Source organism: Hemicordylus capensis, chromosome 2 (assembly GCF_027244095.1).
Source record: "Hemicordylus capensis ecotype Gifberg chromosome 2, rHemCap1.1.pri, whole genome shotgun sequence".
Lineage (NCBI taxonomy): Eukaryota > Metazoa > Chordata > Lepidosauria > Squamata > Cordylidae > Hemicordylus > Hemicordylus capensis.
In genome coordinates this window covers 188798577-188818787 of record NC_069658.1, presented here as the reverse complement: position 1 = coordinate 188818787, position 20211 = coordinate 188798577, and the positions used below count along the sequence as shown (strand labels likewise).

Genomic DNA, 20211 nt, shown 5'->3' with positions numbered 1-20211 from the left:
CTATTCAGAAACAACTCAATTTTATTCCTTCTCCTTCCCTTCCCTTTTCTTTCCGACCCCACTCCCACACTCTCTACAGCATCCTCACTGGGACAAACTTCTAAAATCTCAAAACATAAATGACTACTAGATAGAATACAACACCCTTCCACTAAGTAAAAAGAGTTGCCATACTTTAGGAATTAGAGAAGGCCTTCCAGACCATAGTGTGGTGTTTCCAGGCAGATGAGTCCTTGCATCTGTATCTAGAAAGTAAGCACTTGCTGATGCTCCTGAAATATGAACAGTATGAACAGGGTAGTAACCTTAGCGAATATAACACAAGAGTCTACAACTGATGCTTCTGTTAACATTTATATTGTGCATCTGAATGTCAAAAGCAGAGCTTAATTTTCAGAAAAAGACTATCTCTGGGACTCAAGTGGGCCTGGCCCTGGAGACACTTAGGGGGATCTGAGAGTTACTCTTTGCTTACTCCTGGACACTTTGGTCTATCCTTCCTTGATATATTTCAGGGTTGAGACTTGTTATGGACAGGGGCGTATCTAGGGTAGGGCAGGCAGGGCACGTGCCCCGGGCGCCGCTTGAAGGGTGGTGCCATTTTTTAAAATGAAAAAAAAAAGTTCAAAATGGCCACCAAAAACAAAATGGCTACCACGCATGCTCAAATGGCCTCTGAAAGGCCCTAGTATCTGGGGAAAGTCAAATTCTCAATTTATTTTTAAAACTTATCTAATGGTGATGCTACAATGCATAGTAGAGAATTAGACAGGCACTTCTGTTCAGTTTTCCAAGTACACTTCCACATAGTATTTGGGCATTTCATGAGCCCCAGCATACTGAAATTTGTAGTTTTCCAGCATTTTTTGGTCTGGCTAAGTCCACTGCTAAATAGTTTTTGAAATATTAAAAGATTAACGAGCTTGACTAGTATTTTTGAGCTGATATTATGGCAAAGTTATCTGAAAGATGGGTGTCAGATGTTTGGATGGGGGCACAATTTCAGTGCTTGCCCTAGGCGCTATTTTCCCTAGTTACGCCTCTGGTTATGGAAAAGAGATTAAACCCTGATTCAAATCACTTTGCATAAATTTCAGGGATGGGACTTTAGCTCAGTGATAGAGCATTTGTTTTGCATGCAGAAGGGTTCAGATTAAATATCTGCCATGCCCAGGAGGCCTAGGAAAGACCCCTCTAAAATAATGAAGTGCTCCTGCCAGTCATTGTAGACAACACTGAGCTAGATGGACCAGGTCTGACTCGGTAGATGGTCACTTGCTTCATATGTAGCGTAGACCAGCTCAGTTTTCCTGGCCGGCTTCTAGTCTTCTCCTCCTATTGCATGTGCTGGTCTAGGTCTAAGATGGCTTGCCTAAGGCCACCAGAGGAGAGATTTGAACCTGGAACTTAGCAGCTCCTCATCTGAAATGTACAGCCCTGCCGTGGCATTTGGTGTCTCTGGTGGCATTTTTGTGCAAGGAAGCCGTTTCCCTACCCTAGACGTGGCACCCCCTCATAGGGGGCAAAGCCCCCCCCATTTCTCAGCCCGGTTTCCTTGGCGACCGAGGGCCAGGAGGGAGGCCTCTGGCGGCACTGAGTCCCCTTGATGTTGCTTTCCCTTTGGGGCCAGAGAGGTTACCATGGCAGCAACCTTCTCGCTTCTCCACCCGCGCCCCCTTCTCTTTCATCCCTTCCGCTTCTCCCCTCCCTCCGTTGTCGTGGCTTCCCATTGCCGTGGCAACCGTGGGGGCGCATGAGGACGGCAAAGCGAAGCGGGGTGGGGGGCGAGGAGAGGTGGTGGGCTGGCTGCAAGGGAGAGGCTGTGTGTGACAGCCCCCTCGGAACGTGGGAGCAGGAAGCTGCCCAGAGAGGGCCACGCTGCTGCGGTGTGGGAAGCGTTCCTGTTCGGCTCGGGGGAGGATCCAAAAGAGAGCCCCCCTTGCAGCCCTCTGAAAGCGGACTGTCACGGCTCAAGCCCTCCCCCCTCCCCCAGCGAGGTGGTCAGGACCCAGGAGAAGGAGTCCTGGGATGTCTCCTCCCTACCTCTGGATTCTGCTCCTGCTGACGCGGGGGATCCCTGCTGCTGCTGCTGCGGCTGCTGCTAAGGGTGACCCCGGAGGAGCCCTCCTCCTCCTCCTCCTCCTCCTCCTCCTCCGGGCTGGCTCCGAGTGGCCCGCACAGCCCCGACCTCCGCTTTTTCGCCCAGAGCAGCAGCAGCAGCAGATCCAGAAGCCCTGCCTCCAACCCTTTATCGCAGCAGCCCCGATCAGAGCAGCAATAACCGGACCCAGGAGGAGTCCTCCTCCTCCTGCAACTTAGCCGGCCTCTCTGTAGGACCAGAAGAGGAGTCCTGGCTGTGTCAGGGGTCTTTCCTTCTCCCCCCCCCCCACACAGAGAGAGCAGGGCTCTCTTTCCGACGCTGCCTGAGCGCCCTCCTCCCGTCCCACCCCCACCCCGCTCCTTCTCTCTGAACTTGAAGGGGAGGACCCAGGAGTCCTAGCTGCCACTCTAACTCCGCCCCCCCTCCCCGACGCATCACTCCCTGTCCTAGTAAGTATTGGGGATCGGGCCCAGGCAGACGTCCTCCTGGCCCCTCCTAACCCACCCCTGCTCCGCTCCTCCGCCCTCTTGTCCCCACTACGGAGAGGAGGAGGAGGAGGAGGGCGACGACCACCCAGGTGTCCTGCCTGGAACTTCGCTTCCCGCCGGCTCTCAGGAAGGAGAGGACCCGGGCGTCCTGGCTGCCAGCTCCGCCTTCTGCTCCCTCCATGTGACAGGCGCCGTCACCGCGGCATCCCCGACGATGTAGCCGGCCTGCACGGCTCCGTCAGAGGAGGCAGCAGCAGCAGCAGCAGCAGCAGGAAGGAGAGCGGATCCGCCCCCGCCCCCCGCACCTTCACCCCGACCCACCCTCCCCGGCGCATCCCGAAGCCACCCACGCCAACTGGAAACGCGGGCCGGAGACGGCACGGCAGGCTCCGACCCACGCGCGCGACACAGCCCAGCCAGCCAAAGTGGAAGAGCTGCAACTTGGAAGGAAGCCGTCGGGAGGCTCGCGGGGTTCAGGAAAGGTGGCGGAGGAAGGGGAGCCTGGCAACTGCGGCAGCAACAGGATCGCCCGCCCCACGAACGGGGAAAGAAGCAGCAACGGGGCGAGGAGAGCACACATCCACCACTGGGAACCAGTAAACGGCCTGGGAGCCCCCCTCCGCAGCGGCAGAGCTGGGGGCCCCCACCCGCCCCATGGAGCCGCCCGGGTCTGGTGCTGGGGGTGCTGCCATGCTCACCGGTGAGTAATGACGGGGCGGGGGAGGGCGAGAGACCGCCAGGCCCCTTCCCTAAGTTTCAGACCCTGGTGAGGTGGATGGCCACCCTACCACCACCTCCCCCTGCCGCCATAGCTGCTTCTAGGGAGAGGCAACCTGGGACAGAGGTGCATAACAATTTGGCCACGGGGAAAATGATACTGCATTCTGCTCTCAAAAGTGGGTTGCGGGCATCAAGGCACCCACCTTCAGGATCCAGCCTTGGATTGAAGACACTTTAAAATGAGTATATTTCTGCACCCTCCTTCATCACTGCTCCCCATTCTCTGGGAGGAGGGAGAGGAGGCAAGGCTTTTTGGGGAAAGCAAAGGAGATCCACAGTGCAGGGCGAGAATACTTTGTTGGCATATAGGAGATGCCCTGGCGGGAGCCAAAGAAAAGGGAGATCTTGGCCAGATGTACTTTCCCACCTTTGAATCCATTCTTAACTCAGAGGGGACTGTCTAGAGAGAAAGGGAAACTCTCCCGTTTTGGAGACTCTGTTTATTTCCAGGAAAAGCTGCTGCCCCGGCCCCCGCCACCCCCACATTTTGAGTGCATTTATTATCACATTGGGTGCATTATCACATTTTGAGATAATAAATATCCACTTTATTATTAGGGTCTCCTATGATCCAAGCACTGGCCAACCTGTAGTAATGTGACATCCATGGCAATCCGGTACATTTCCCAACCCCCTCCTGTCCTCTGGGTCACCACCTGTTCTCCTCCTCCAATTTCTGTGGAAGAGGACCCCTGTCCTACCCATGTCCCACCTCAGGCTCTTTCCTCACCGCCTCCACACTCTGCATTAACTGCCGGATTACTGAGTGTTTGGTGGGGTTTTGTATTAAATCCAGCTCCAGAAAATCCTTTCTTTAGGCCAAATCCAGAGATTCACTGATTGAAAGTGTGGGGGGGGGGAGCAGGAGAGAGGAGTGAGTGGGCGAGTAAGCCTGTTCTTCATGCAATCCCTGCAGCTCTTCTTCCAGATCCAGTGCAGGCCTTTTCTCCAAAGTCAGAAACAACAAGCAGCTGGGTATTCTCCTGGCCTCCCAGGAGAAGGAGGGGAGCTGTCACAAAATAGTTTCTTTGGAGAACAGGGATGGGTAGGGGTGGAGACTATCCCTGAGACAGCACAGGGTTGTCAGTTGAAACTGAGGGGTGGCCTGCCATTGAGAGATTTGGCAGAGAGGGAGGAGCACAGAGGCTAGGACAGCGAGCAGAGCCGTCTCCGTTGTGGTCCAGGGCGAAGGCCGAGTCTCACTAGGAATTGTCTGGAATATGTGACCAGAAGGTCTTGATACATGCACAGAGTGAGAGTGCCTTTTACTCAGTACTGAGTAATTACAACCAGTTCCCACACATCTGGAACTGAGGAGAAAGTCTTCCAGGTCAGAGGGTGTGACTTCCAGCCCTGCACATCCATTTGTGAAATGCATCACTGCCTGAGGCTAGTCAGTCAGATATGAGGCAGGAACAGCTGTAGATTAAAGAACAGGGATGCAGGGACATCTTAAAAATAGTTCTTGATATTCCTTGCTCAGCAAGTGGACCATTCTTGTTCTTCCCACATTTATGGTTGAAGCCTCTTTTACATCCTTGGGGCTGCTTCCAGCCATGCCACCTCCTCTTCCCCCTCCCCCGTTGTGTGCAGGGCTGGATTATGACATGCTGAGGTCCTAAACTATGTCAAGCTTAAAACACCCCATAGCATTAAGATAATAACAACAAAAATAATAATAAAATACAACTATCAAAACAGTTCAATCACATTTTGCAAGGAGGTGATATTGAACAATGGCTAACAACTGGGAAAACTCATCTCATCATGAAAGACCCAGCAAGAGGTGCAGTTCCAAGTAATTAAAGACCGGTAACCTGCCTGCCAACCATGTTCAAATTATTAACTGGAATAATAGCAGATGAAGTGATGCAACACTTATTAACTAACAAACAGCTTCCAGTTGAACAGAAAGGAAATTGCCCGAACACCAGAGGCACAAAAGACCAGCTGCTGATTGACAAAATGATTTTAGAAAATTGCAAGAGAAGAAAAACAAATCTAAGTGTTGCATGGATTGACTACAAGAAAGCCTTCGATTCATTGCGTCACACATGGATACTAAAATGTTTAGAAACAACTGGTGTCAGCAAAAACATTCAGATATTTATTAAAAAAGCAATGAGCATGTGGAGTACACAGTTAACAATCAATGGCGAGACACTTGGACAGGTTAGCATTAGAAGAGGTATTTCCCAAGGGGACTCACTATCCCCTCTGTTGTTTGTAATCGCCATGACTCCACTTTCACAAATACTAAACAAAACAGGCCTTGGATACCAAACATCTAAAACATCAAGTAAAATCAACCATCTGCTGTACATGGACGATCTGAAGTTGTATGGAAAGTCCCAGTCAGAAATCGAATCACTGCTAAACACTGTCTGTATATTCAGTAGTGATATAGCAATGGAGTTTGGACTAGACAAGTGTGCTGCATTAATAATGAACAGGGGAAAAATAACAAAAACAGAAGGAATAAAACTGCCCAATGGAAGCATCATCAAGAACCTGGAAGAGAAAGAACATTACTAATACTTGGGCATTCTCCAGGCTGATAACATTGCACACACTGAAGTTAAAAGAAAAATTGGAAGTGAATACATCAGGAGAGTTAGAAAAATCCTCAAGTCCAAACTCAATGGCGGGAACACCATACAAGCCATAAACACCTGGGCTATACCTGTTATCAGATACACTGCAGGAATAATAGACTGGACCCAGGCAGAGCTAGAGACGCTAGATCGTTAGACCAGGAAAATAATGACCATCAATCATGCTCTGCACCCCCACAGTGATGTAGATAGGCTATACCTCCCTCGCGGCTCAGGTGGAAGAGGAATGCTGCAAGTCCATCAAACAGTAGAGGAGGAGAAAAGAGGCCTTGCAGAATATATAAAGGACCAGAGGCGTAACTATAGGGGGGGCAGGGGGGGCACGTGCCCCGGGCGCCATCTCTTCTGGTCACATGGGGGGCGCCACCATGACCAATTTTTTTTTATTTTTTTTAAAATTATTTGTTAATACAAATGTTTCCTGCTCAGTGCAGCAGCGCTGCAGCAGTCAAGGGAGCGCGTCGGTGCCCCCTTCCCCACGAGCGGTCCCTTCCGTGCCGCCTGCGCCCCCCCCATTGCTTTGCTGGCGCCTGGCGGCCAGTCAGTGGCCTGGCTTGCCGGTGGCGGTGGCGGGCGCTTGTGAGGAAAAACCTAAGTATAATGTAGTATGTTGGGGGGGCAGTGGGGGGGGCGCCATTTCAGTGCTTGCCCTGGGCGCCGTTTTCCCTAGTTACGCCTCTGTAAAGGACAGTAAAGAAGATGCACTTCAAATGGTCAATAATGAGAAACTATTAAACACCAATGAAACAAAGTAGGCCTACAAAAAAAACAAGTCAAGAACCGAGCAGAAAAAATGGAAAAATAGTCAATACTGCATAGTCAATATTTACACAATATAAGTGGAAAAGCAGATATCAACAAGACCTGGCAATGGCTTAAGAATGGCAACTTGAAGAAAGAAACAGAGGGTTTAATACTGGCTGCACAAGAATAGGCACTAAGAACAAATGCAATAAGAGCAAAAGTCGAAAAGTCAACAACAAACAGCAAGTGCCGCCTTTGTAAAGAAGCAGATGAAACAGTGGACCACCTAATCAGCTGTTGTAAAAAGATCGCACAGACTGACCACAAACAAAGGCATGACAAGGTAGCAGGGATGGTACACTGGAACACCTGCAAAAAATACAAGCTACCTGTAGCCAAAAATTGGTGGGACCATAAAATTGAAAAAGTTGTAGAAAATGAAGATACAAAAATATTATGGGACTTCCGACTACAAACAGACAAACATCTGCCACACAATACACCAGATATAACTGTAGTCGAGAAGAAAGAAAAACAAGTTAAAATAATCGACATAGCAATACCAGGGGATAGCAGAATAGAAGAAAAAGAAATAGAAAAAATCACCAAATACAAAGATCTACAAATTGAAATTGCAAGGCTGTGGCAGAAAAAGACCAAAATAATCCCAGTGGTAATTGGCACCCTAGGTGCAATTCCAAAACAACTTGAAGAGCACCTCAACACCATAGGGGCCACAGAAATCACCACCAGCCAATTACAAAAAGCAACTTTACTGGGAACAGCCTATATTTTGCGACGATATCTATAAAAACCAACAGTACTGATGATAAAATTCTGGCATCCCAGGTCCTTGGGAAGGACTCGATGTCTGGATAAAACAAACCAGTCAATAACACCTGTCTGACTGTGTAAACAAGAAATAATAAAGGAATCTAGATCAAATAAAAAGGACACTGAAAAGAGAACTAATAAAGCTTTATTTTTATTTGGCAAAGATGCAATCAAAAACCAATAATCTAACAATAACAGTTATCTTGCAATAAGCCTATTTGTATCAGAAATACCATTAAATTAAAATACATTATGTAAAACTGGAAATGTAGTCCTTTTTTTAAATTTACAAGCCTCTCATAATGTGAGGTCCTAACCTTTAGCTTACTTAGCTTGTGCCTAAATCTGGCACTGCTTGTCTCCAGTGCATTGCCTATGCATGTTTCAATCCCAATCCCTTTAGTTAAGGAAATTATTATGTTGTGGGACAGATCAGCTCATCCTCCATTATATCAGGGTCCAACATGCCCTGTAAATCTGCTACCTGCCATGCCTGCTGGCAGGTATATGGCAGGTGCAGATTCCCAGGGCTCAACAAATCCACTAGTCTGCTTGTTGGTGATGAGAGAAAAGTGATGCCTGACAAGCGAAAAAAATCTTAACAAGCAATGTAGCAATATACCTCACTGAGTAAATTTTTTTTGTCTGGCTGGTAAACAGACCCAACATTTCTTGGCCCCTGTAGATTTCCCACTAAGCATTTGAGGAGTTCCCCACTCATTTTACTGAAATCCCTCCCAAAACATATTTTTGTCCCCATAAAAATATTTTTCCTCCTCTTGCAGAAAATTTAAGTAAAGAGTTGCTCCTCAGACTTTCTTTTTCTGAACCCCTGCCTGCTGGCACCCTGTGCAAATGAGTGTATTTGTTTGTTTGTTATTTCTCTATGTAAACCGCTTTGGAAATGTTTGTTGAAAAGCGGTATATAAATTGTTGTTGCATGTATGGAAATGATAATGCCAGAATTAGGAGGACCTTAACACCAGTGGAATGTCCTCCACTGATGGATATGGTGAATATATATGTTTAGAGCCGAGAACTGTGACCTCTGTCCTTTCCAGAAGTCTAAAAGCCGGTGTGGTGTAGGGGTTAGAGTGTTGGACTAATTTGGGAGACCCAAATTAAAATCCCCTTCAGCTATGAAAGACACTGGGCCAGTCACTTATCCTCAGCCTACCCTACCTCACAGGGTTGTTGTTGTGAGGATAAACATAACCACGTACACCACTCTAGGCTCCTTAGAAGAAGAGCTATAAAAATAATTTCCTCTCCTGACTCCTCACTAGAACAGCTATATGATGCCACCTGCCTCTTCCTTCAAATCCCCCCCTTAAAATCCATCTCTTTTGTAAAACATTTTACTTTACTCCTCAGTTCTTATTCCCTACAGAAGTATGTGCAACTGCCTTTACTTGCATCCATCCTTTATCTCTCCCTCTCCTTTGCCTCCCCACCCTCTCTCAAAATGGATTTCTGCCTTATGTTTTTTTCTTTTTCTTTTTTGCTTATGTTATTCTGTAAAGTACCACAAACATTGGTTTTACCTGCCTCACTGATCCACCCATCTTATTTTCCTCTTGGTAGTGCCAGTGCTTCCTCAAATAGGGATCCCAAGCTTCTTTTTGCTGAAAGTGTCAGTTTCGTACGGCAGATCTGGAGATTGACAGCTTTTTGCATTGCATTTAATAAGAATGCTGGCACAGATATTCTCTCTAAGCTTTACTTCAGGGCATTTGGAACAACTTCTGTAACTGATATTGAGAGAGGGAACTATATATTGTCTCAGGTTTCCAGACATGCTTTATTCCTAAGGCTGGAGGTATTCATTCATTTATTTATGCAGTTTTTATTTGTTGGTTGTATAGCTGCATCTATGATAGTGAGTGTTTTAGAACTGTTGGTGTTCCTTGTTCACTAGAATGATTTTCTGGGCCATTATAAACTATTCTTTTGTTATAATGGCTGTATCCCATATACGAGGTGTAATCATTTTTCTCAAAAACTGGGTCAGGACAATATTTGTAGCAAGAGGACACTTCTGAAAGGATTAGATAATGCTGCAACTCCAGTTGATGGTGAATGGTTACTTCTACCTGATTGTTTCTGGCAAGATATTTTGTACTAGGTAAGATGCTTTTGAACTTTGGTGCTGGAGAAGACTTTTGAGGATACCATGGACAGCCAGGAAAACAAACAAATGTATCATAGAACAAATCAATCCAGAATTTTCACTCGAGGCACAAATGACCAGGCTCAAACTATCCTACTTTGGGCACATTATGCAAAGACCCAGCTCCCTTGAGAAGTCTGTAATGCTGGGAAAAGTTGAAGGAAAGAGAAGAAGAGGACGACAAGGTGGATGGACCCAATTATGACAGCAATGAATGCACATTTGAAAGACCTTAAAGGCCAAGTTGAAGATCAATCATCCTGGAGAGAATCTATCTGTGTGGTCCCTAAGAGTCGGCACTGACTTGACGGCACTTAATCAGTCAATCAAGACAAGGCAGCCAGTTACTACATTAAAAAAAAACAACGTTCTAGCTCCATCCAAATACAAGGTACTTTACAAAGAATGATGGAGCAAGTCCTTGCCACAAGGAGCTTACAATCTGGAAAACTGACATAAGGAAGATGGCAGAAGAAAGGGAGGGAAACAGGCTAGTGTGAAAAGGGGAAGAGTATGCAATTATTTCATTTACACTTTCTGTTATCTCTGATTTATCTTCACGTGTTCTACAAATACCTATAGAAAAGTGTTTCTGTGATCAGTGATGCTTACATATTCCCAGAGGTAAGGGAAGAGCACCATGCATCCAACCAATTATCACCATAGAACTTATGGTATTAACTCTGTAAGGGAACATGCCAACAGGCAGTGGTTTCAACTGTCACATTGGCAGTAACTTGAATGCTGTGTCCACTAGATTTTCAGCCTCTCTAAGAAACTTGCTGTTCCCAAAGAGTACAGCAAACATAAGGACTGGGGTGGGGGTGGGGAATACTGGCGCTGTGCTACCTGTGGGGTTTTGTTACATAAGTGAGGCTTCGAACTGTGTTTGCACTGCAGACAGGCCTGATTGAAGTGTCATGAAAACTGCTTCCTCGGAACTCTGGGAATTGTCATTCTGTGAGTCAGCAGGTAATCGCAAAGAGAAGATTGCCATGACTCTCATAAAGTTAGGGTTTGTAAAGTTTTCGCAGAATTCCTTGAGGGAAGCCATGCAGTAATTGCTTGCTGAGAGAAACTGCAGCACAGGCACCACAAGTAGCTCAGGCAGTTGGTACTTGTGTGGTGGCGCTCCTGGACTGGAGCAAGGAGGCCTGAATGTCTAGCTATCATATTGGAGTCATACTTACACTCCTGCCTGCCTCTCTAGCACGGTGCTGCCTCCTCCTCAACTCAGTAGAGACAAGACAACACTACACATGGGCAGCTATGGACTTAAGTACCCACCAGAATGGCACTATCTAAGGGCCAGTTTGTACAGTAACAGAATCAAGTGGTAAAACGTTTTCTGGACTGCATCATGTAAGGATGCCGGTGGAAGAATTACAAAATTGAATGCTCCCTAATTGGGGGCGGGGGACCCTTCCTGCATGTAAAAAAATAGCATGTCAGGGAGAATGACTCAGCTTAGTTCTTTCTCTGACATGCCATTTTCCTATGTGTGGGAATATTCCCCCCACTTCAAGGGCGTTCAAATAAGCATTTACCCAACCTGCAGCCTCAAGTGGTGCCATCCAAGATAAGCTTTACCACTTGATCCTGCTGATTGTATAAACTGGCCCCTAATACTGAAAAGGATTGTACCACATAAGAAACAGCTCCATTGACGAGGCTGTCAGCAAACCTCTCTCTCTCTCCCTTTCTCTCTCCCCATTCTAGTCATGGACCCCTCAGTCACTCTGTGGCAGTTTCTGCTGCAGTTGCTGGAGCAGCAGAGCAATGGGCACCTCATTGCGTGGACATCCAACGATGGGGAATTCAAGTTGGTTGACGCTGAGGAGGTCGCACGACTCTGGGGGCTGCGGAAGAACAAGACCAACATGAACTATGACAAGCTGAGTCGGGCCCTGCGTTACTATTATGATAAGGTGAGAGCATGTTAGGTGGCCTCTCCCTGCATCTCCCCTTGTGGAAGTCCTCAAGGTGTCCTCGATTAATCCATGGTGTCTGGGATTAGTCCTCGTCCCTGCCTTGTTTTCCCCTTCGGTTCAGCTTTTTCAGAGTCGGTTTCCAAGAAGGTGAGAATGCTGAAAATGTAGAGTATTTGAGGGGTTGTGTTGGAACCTGTTTGCAAATTGATCAGTCGGGAAGGAATGAGAGGGAGGGCCGGATTTATTTTATGAATCCTCGAAGCATGAAATTGAATATTATATGTAGAATTCAGCATCTTGAGAATCTCTCAGCTCCTTCTCCTACAACAACAACAAATATTTATATACCACTTTCGAAAAAATGTTTCCAAAGCGTTTTACATAGAGAAATAATAAACAAATAAAGATGGATCCCTGTACCCAAAAGGCAATCAATCAATCTAAAAAGAAACATAAGACAAACACCAGCAACAGTCACTGGAGGGGGACTGCACTGGGGGCGGAGAGGGCCAGTTGCTCTCCCCCTGCTATTTAGAGAATTACCACTTTAAAAAAGATGCCTCTTGGCCCAGTTTGCATGGTCTTTTTACCCAGCTAGCTCCTGCTTTCCCTCTCCTTTTAAGGAAAGTTTCTCGCTCTCAAGTGTGTGTGAACGTATTTGAAGCTTGAAAGTGAATGAAATCCCAGGACCTTGAATAGGGATGGGGGTTGGGATGGGGCCATAGTAGCTCATTGGAGAGCATCTGCTTTGCATGCTGAAGGTCCCAGGTTCAATCCTTGGCATCTCCAGACAGGTCTGGGAAAGACTCCTGCCTGAAACTGCCGCTGCCAGTTAGTGTAGGCAGGACTGAGCGAGATGTGTCAACAGCCCTACTCGGTATAGGGCAGCTCCCTATGTTCCTAGCGACTGTGTCATTGAGTATGGTGGGCATGGGGCCATAGCTCAGTGGGGGGAGCACAGGCTTGGCACACAGAAGGCCCCAGGGGCCACCCATGGCTCTTCAGGTAGGGTTGGGGAAAACTCCTGTTTAACATCCTGGAAAGATACTGCTGGTCAGCAAAGCTGTTACTCAGCTAGATGGGCCAATGATCTTACTCAGTAGAACGCAGCTTTATATGTTCGTATATATAATAATATATACGTATGCTCGTAGGAACGATGTAACATTTGTAGAGCCATGGGACCGATTTGGAAACTCCCCCGCCGTGTTCATTACCAAAGATGCTGTTTTCTTCTCTAGGGCTAGACTCTGGAAAAAACGGATTCTGCAAAATTGCAGTAACAGCTGGTTGGCTAGTGCCTTTGACTTCACTAACACACCTCCCCTCCAGGTGTGCAGCTGTTTTTAAAATGTTTCCATTTTGTCTTTTAAAAGGCAAAGGATAAACCTATACATGTATGTGACATCTTTTTTTTTTCTTCAAAAAAAGGCAGACCTGAAGCATGGAGGGAAGGGAAAAATTTGACTGCTGACCCAACATTTGTCTTGATAGAATGTGTGTGTCTTGCAAACTGCAAAGTCAAAAGGAAACCGAGCTCTTGTCACGGATGAGGAATCTGTTGTAACTTCTTTTTCATTCATTCATTCATTCATTCATTCATTCATTCATTCATTTATTCATTTATTCATTCAATTTATATACCTCCCTTCCTAAAGTGGCTCAGGGCGGTTTACATTAAAATAAAGAACACATAGGACCGGGTCTCACGATCCGTGAGACCCGGTTTAGGGCGCTGAGTGGGGAGGGAGCCCTGGGCGGCTGGATCGGCCGCCCACATGATGGCCGGCTCCGAGCTGGAGCCGGCGGGGGCTGGGGAGCTCGGGGGCCACGCGGCCCCTGGAAGCCCCAGTATGCCCTGCGTGAGCGCGCAGGGCATACTGGGGAGACCCCCGAGCCGGGAGGCTGCTTTTAAGCCTCCTGGTGCCGTGGCTACTCACGAGCAGATAGCATGGGTTTGTGGAGCGCTCGCTCCGCAAACCCGGGCTAAGGGGCGGGCTACAGGAGTGGGTTAGCCACTCCAGAACCACCGGGCTTGGCTGCGAGCCCGGTGGTTCTTACGATCACAAAAATCGTGCTAGGATTTTCCTAGCCCGATTTTTGTGATCGTAAGAATAGCCCCATAATAAAACAATTAAAATTTAAAAAAACATTTAAACCAGATTAAACTCATTAAAATTAAAACTAAAACTAAAACTAGGTATCATTAAAAGCCAGGCTAGGGCTCTCCTGAAGTCCTCCAAGGAAGTTAATCCTCTTATATCCATGGGGAACGTGTTCCACAACTTGGGTTAACATCTGAGAAGGCCCGATCCCACATCTAGGAACATAGGAAGCTGCCATATACTGAGTCAGACCATTGGTCTATCTAGCTCAGTATTGTCTCCACAGACTGGCAGCGGCTTCTCCAAGGCTGCAGGCAGGAATCTCTCTCAGCCCTATCTTGGAGAAGCCAGGGAGGGAAACTGAAACCTTTTGCTCTTGTCAGAGCAGCTCCATCCCGTAAGGGATATATCTTACAGTGCTCACACCTAGTCTCCCATTCATATGCAACCAGGGCAGAGCCTGCTTAGCTAAGGGGACAAGTCATGCTTGCTACAACAAGACCAGCAATCCGCTCCAGACTCTGGAGCTCTCCTCACCAGATGAACTGGTGACACCTGAAGACGGACCCCTCCTGATGGTCTTAATGATTCAAAATATTGTGGCTGACATCCACTAAGATTTGTAGTAGTTCAGAGCTTTAATAGATTCTGGCCCATCACCAAATGCAGAATGAATCATGCAAAACATGAAAATGACGTTCAGAATTTGTATAGTTTAGAGAATTCAGCTTCTTTTGGGACAGAATTTTGGTTACTATGGCACATATGTTTTTATTTTATTTTAACACAGAGTACACACACACAACCCTGCTGGTATGATTTCAGCAACAAGCAGAGGTAGTTCAAGGGTCAACATAGTATCCATGTATGTCCCAAGCTGCAAAATGCACTGAATTGTTTTTCTGAAGCCTGTTTAGGGTGGCCATATGTTCCCTATTATAGTCCTTTTTGAGGACTGTGTCCACTTATCTCCCCCCCACCCCGACCTATGTCCTCTGTTTTGGTCATGCGGACGTGACCATCCTGACATCAAGTCAGGGAATACATCTGGTGTAGCCATTTTCCCCCCAGATTACTGCTTTGTCCAGGACTGGAGCAGCTTGGTAGTCCTCAAAGTAAAAAATGTCTGTCTAATCCTCCCATTAGACAGCCATTTTATACTTTGAGGCCTGTTTATTTTATAATGTTGCCACTGGAAAAGATTGGGCTCTTATATATTAATTCATACATTAACATATGAAGAGTATATGCAAATCAGTGTCCTCTTTTCATCCTCTTTTCTGGTGATGAACATCCTATATATCCTCTTTTTTGGTGGGTGTCCCATATGCAGTGTGGACCTGGCCACCCTACTGTCTTTCCAGCAAATCTTGTAGACAGCGTCTTCACAATATGCACCACATGCGTGGCTTGGTCATTTCACCTGATGCTGCTCTAATTCTGCTACCATCTTGTCCCTTCTAGAACATCATCCGTAAAGTCAGTGGGCAGAAATTCGTCTACAAATTTGTCTCTTACCCAGAACTGTCCAGCATGGAGGGCATGAAGGATGAGGGAGGAACCAAGAGACCTGAACAGGTCCAGAGTGAAGCCAAAGTGGGAGATGGGGCATTTGGGACCCCCAAAACTCCACGTGGAGGTGGGGGTGCCCCACGCAGCAGCCGGAATGAATACATGCGCTCTGGGCTCTATTCCACTTTCACCATTCAGTCGCTGCAGACTCCTTCGCCCGCTGGACGGGCCTCCCGCCAAGAGACAGAGCTTTTGTCTGTGCTGCCTCCTCCTGTTGCCCCTGAACCACTCCCCCCTGCTCTGGCCCCTGTGGAGGGTCTACCACAGTTGCACATCAGCATTGAGGAGCCTGAGGACTCTCAGGAGCCCCTGCAGGTAAGTCACAAAAGGAGCGTCAGTGGCCTGGTGGAAGGCTTAATTGTTTAATTGATTTCTCTGGAACATTTCTACTCTGCTTCTCCCAGGGGCGGATTAAGCTTTTTGCCACCCTTTTACCTTAAACAAAAAAGGTTCCCCCCCCCCACTTTTTTAAAGTAAAAGGAGGGACTTTCTCCTTGCCCACTCCACCCTTGCTGTAGCCGCCGCTGTCCACAGAGAGGAATGGCAAAATTTGAGGAGGGGCAAAATTTGCTGCTCCTCAAATTTTGCCACCGTAGGCAAATGCCTACTCTGCCTCTCCATTAATCCACCACTGGCTCCTCCAGTACACAGCTGCTTGGGGTGGCTCACAACGTTAATAAAATAGAGACAACAGGCTTTGCTTTTCCAGTGCAGTGATGCCATGAACTGCATACCACTGAGCTGGACAGGCAGAATGGCTTGATTCAAAAGAGATATGCAGGAAGTGAGGTTGACGTGTTTTCTTCTTCTTTTTTTAAAGTCCCGAGACAGTGGAGATGAATAAAGGGATAGCTCAGTAAGTCTGGGGGAAGAGGGGCTGTAGAGAATGCACCCAACCACTTCACATCCTCACTGTTGGAAGCCCGGCCCGGCCCACTTTCAGTCAGGCGAGCACTTCATTCACTGGCTGGCTATCAGGGTGCAGGGATGAGGGAGTGCCAGAGGGGGGAAAGGGGGCACCATGGCAGCCTCTGGGCCCCTGCAGCCCAGGAACGTTGCTCACCCACCCACCCCCGCTCCACGGTAGCTATGCCACTAACTAAAAAGCAGAGCAGGCTTGAAGAGTGATTCCTGAATGCAGGGCTGGCTAGCGGAGCAAGTCTATCTGTAGTTAACATGTGAATTAGATCAGAACAGCCTCTGTCCTGAGAGAACAGGTACATTAATATGAGAATTTGCCTGACCAGTGTCCACCGCTCTCTTTCCCTCCATCCAGGTAATAGTGGAGCCCACCCCGTTGGAGGCTCCAGCCCTTGAAGAGAAGGTGCTGGTGAAAGTAGAGGACCTTGAGGAAGAGGCAGCCGCTCTGTTGGGTTTAATGGATGCTGAAGTAAAGGAGGAGGCCCCGCCTTCAGAGAAGGCCTCTCTGGAGAAGGTATCCTTGGAGGCTGAGCTGCCAGAGGAGGGGGCCGGCTTGCTGAAAGAAGAAGCGCAATCCCCCAGTCCAGCGGCCGTGTCTCTAGAGGGACAGCCCCAAAAGGGCAAGAAGCCAAAGGTCCTGGAACTACCTTCGTTGCCGACCCAGGAGAAAGTGAATGCAGCAGTGAACAGTCTCCTGGCGCCTGGAGGGACAGGGAGTACCCTGACTCCGACCACCGTCATTTCTTCCCATGCACTGGTGAGACCACATTCCTCCCCAGGCTCCACTGCACTTTGCTCTGTTCCCAGGACCTGGGGGTAGAACTCAGAGTCTTTCACAAAACTGCAAAGATCCATTTTGGTCAAGGATGTACCTGATTGGAAAGGGAGGCCTGACCTTACTCCCAATCATCAAATGCTGACGGTCTACTTTATGGGTTTGTGGGAGGGCGTGCTGACTTGCCACCCTCCGTTCCATCCTCAACGTGGCCCTTCTGTGAAGCTAGTTGCTGACTAGAGTGATAGGATGACCAGATGCAAAGGAGGACAGCTCTTCTCCTTCTTGGCGCTTTCCAGATTAGCTGCTCAAAAGCGGCTAAATGCCTCATTCCGGCAAATCGCATTCAAAACGTAAAACCTGCAGGGGGAGCAGTCTCACGAAAACTTACAACCCGAAAAAACAACACCTTATATAGAGTCCTAGCTCTATATAGCAGCAATTAAATTCGAAACAAGGCATTGGAAATGTGAATGGCACCCTGCTGTCCACGCAGGGACTGCGATGTCACAACACAGGAAGTGTGGAACACACTTCCGAGATCTGAAGTGACCCTGTTTCAGGGTCTAATCTGGAAAGTGCCCTTGCAAGCTTACCTGGCCAAAATTCACCCTTCTACACAACTATGAAAAGTACAGGAGCCCTACCCTCCTTTTCCTGTGACCACCAGAAACATAAAAAGACTGATCGGCAAAGTATTTAAAGGGAAAATGCACATAGCCAATAATTCCCAAAACAGTCTTAACTGAAACAATTTAAAATTACACCCACTTCCTCTAGACCTATGGCATCTTCGTCCCCACTGCCTGGATCCAACACCACTTGGGGGCTATGAGCAAAGGTAGGATTTGGTGACAGGATTTGGTGCATCTTTAAAATTTGTGGGAAAGGGAGAATATCGGCAAGTGCCACTGGCCCTGCCTCTGAACCTCCTCCTTCTGTATTCTGGTCCATTAGTCCTGCCTTCTTCCTTCTCAGAGCCAGAAATGAAAAACCAAATATTCAGGCCAGTGGAATGAGTGGTTGGGCTGGGGTCAGTTCCTGAAGGCCTCTCGTTGTTCTATTCTTTTTCTCTGGCTGTGACACATGATTCTTCTTTGCAGACCCCAGTCCTGCTTACCCCAAGTTCCCTGCCACCCACCATCCATTTCTGGAGCACCTTGAGCCCTATCGCACCCCGCAGTCCGGCTAAGCTCTCCTTCCAGGTATGGTTTGGAATCAGAGGTCATCAGCAGGTCTGGGTGGCGGGGGGAGGGGGGGGATAAGTTAGCATATTGCTCTGGGTGGGAGTTGCTGATTTGGAGGTTCAACTGGGTGGCTTTGAAGAGGTAGGAGAACAGAGTTGGGTGTTGGGTTGCACAGGGACTATGACAAGGCTGTGGGTATTTCCCACACCTTCCATTCTACTGCGCAAGTGTGAAATCTGTTCTCTAGCATGGGTTTGGCAACCGGAGTACATATGTTACTCCTTTCCTTCCAAGGCTCTAATCCTCAAACTTGCAGAGAGAAGCTGGAAATGTGAGCAATGTCTGGAGACCAAATGGCTAGCCTGACTCACCAGTGCTCATTGTGCAATGTGTAGTCCCCTAGCAATAGATCACTGTGCTAGAGAAACGTCACCCATTCCTCTTCCCTTAACTGCAGAGCCTGATACTACTGAAGGAGCTTCAGGCAACCACCCCTTCCATTGCAGAGTGACTTCCTTCTCCCTTCCCCACCCTGCCCCCTTTGCTGTTGCTCCAGGGAGACAAAAATCAAAATCATTCTCCCTTCCAGCTGCTGGTGCAGATCATGGAACCTTCCCGCCTGTGCTTAATAGCAGCTTCAAGGGTGCAATTTTTGTCAGGTGGGAAGGTGTTCAGTATTCCTCCCTGTGTGCTACAGCCTTGATCCCAATCCCTGCTCCTCACCAACTGCTATCTAACTTAAAAAGAGCAACAGACAACAACAACCAGGGCCTAACAACATACTTAGCATAATGTAATATGGCTAGAGGCGGCCCCTTCCATGAGGCAGAGTCAGGTGTGGGTTTGAGAAGGGGTACGGGGGGTGGGGGCAGCAAGCACAGTTGTACACCGCCCCCTCCCCGCCACCCTGGGTGCACCCTCCTGTGGATGGAGAGGAGTTATATTATATTATATTATATTATATTATATTATATTATATTATATTATATTATATTATATATACTAGCCGACCTCCCACAGAGCATCTGTGTGCTCTTTGGGGCCGGCAGTTACCTCTCCCCCACCCCCCACCTTCTGCCCCTGTCTCCACTTCCTAACCACGTTCGGGCCGTGCTGGGCCCAGCCGCCTCTCCTCCCCACTGCCACTTCTGCCCTCCCCCCCTCACTTTCTTTCCCTCCTCCTGGGCCTTGGCTCTGCGGCCAGGCTGGACCTGCCGCCGCCACGGCAACCAATTCTCCTGGGTGCGCCTCAGCCAACCAGGTGCCTCCGCCACCCAGCCAATCAGGGCTTTCCTTAGGGCATGGCAAGCAGGGTGACCGCCCTGGGCCCCACTCTTTTAACCCCCATTAGAATTAACTGGAAGCGGGCCCCACACTGGGTGATTGGCCCTGGGCCCCGTACCCCGCCAGGGCTCTCTAAGGACAGCCCTGATTATATTATAAGTATCTTGGACCATACCTGAGTACAACCCTTAACATATGTACAGCCTAACAGTTTCCCACACAATCTGCTACCAGACATGTGGCCATGGGTAGGTTGGGTGTGGGGAGTGGCATAGTCTCCCCAGGGATATTCTAGGCCCCTTCCCTGATATTCTAGGCCCCTAACCCCTGCTAACTTGGCAAAGAGGCACCTTTTAAAAGTGGTGATGCTCTTTATTTAGCAGGGGGAGAGTAACTGGCCCTATCCACCCCCAGCACAGTGCCTTCAGTGACTGCTGCTGGTGTCTATCTTATGTTTCTTTTTAGATTGTGAGCCCTTTGGGGGCAGGGATCCATCTTATTTATTTATTATTTCTCTATGTAAACTGCCCTGAGCCATTTTTTGGAAGGGCGGTATAGAAATTGAATGAATGAATGAATGAATGAGTGTTCAGCTTTAATTTGCTGATTGGAAAAACAAGAGAAAATGTCCAGGCAATGTTCTACCACATTGCCCACTGAGACTAAGCTTAGCTGCTTTCTCCCCACATTGTTCTGGGTAACGA

At 48.1% G+C, this 20211-nt stretch overlaps 1 protein-coding gene across 2 annotated transcripts in view; it reads left to right on the top strand.

The window, feature by feature from the left end:
• The first annotated feature begins 2888 nt into the window (after window positions 1-2888).
• Window positions 2889-20211, top strand: part of ELK1 (ETS transcription factor ELK1) — a 28418-nt gene continuing 11095 nt past the window's right edge. Inside the window, exons 1-5 of one of the 2 annotated variants that reach the window (XM_053289017.1) lie at window positions 2889-3289; window positions 11452-11660; window positions 15233-15655; window positions 16617-17018; window positions 18140-18241. In XM_053289017.1, the coding sequence (XP_053144992.1) occupies window positions 3244-3289; window positions 11452-11660; window positions 15233-15655; window positions 16617-17018; window positions 18140-18241 (1182 nt within the window). In that variant the 5' untranslated portion in view covers window positions 2889-3243. The other variant, XM_053289018.1, reaches the window with a different exon arrangement.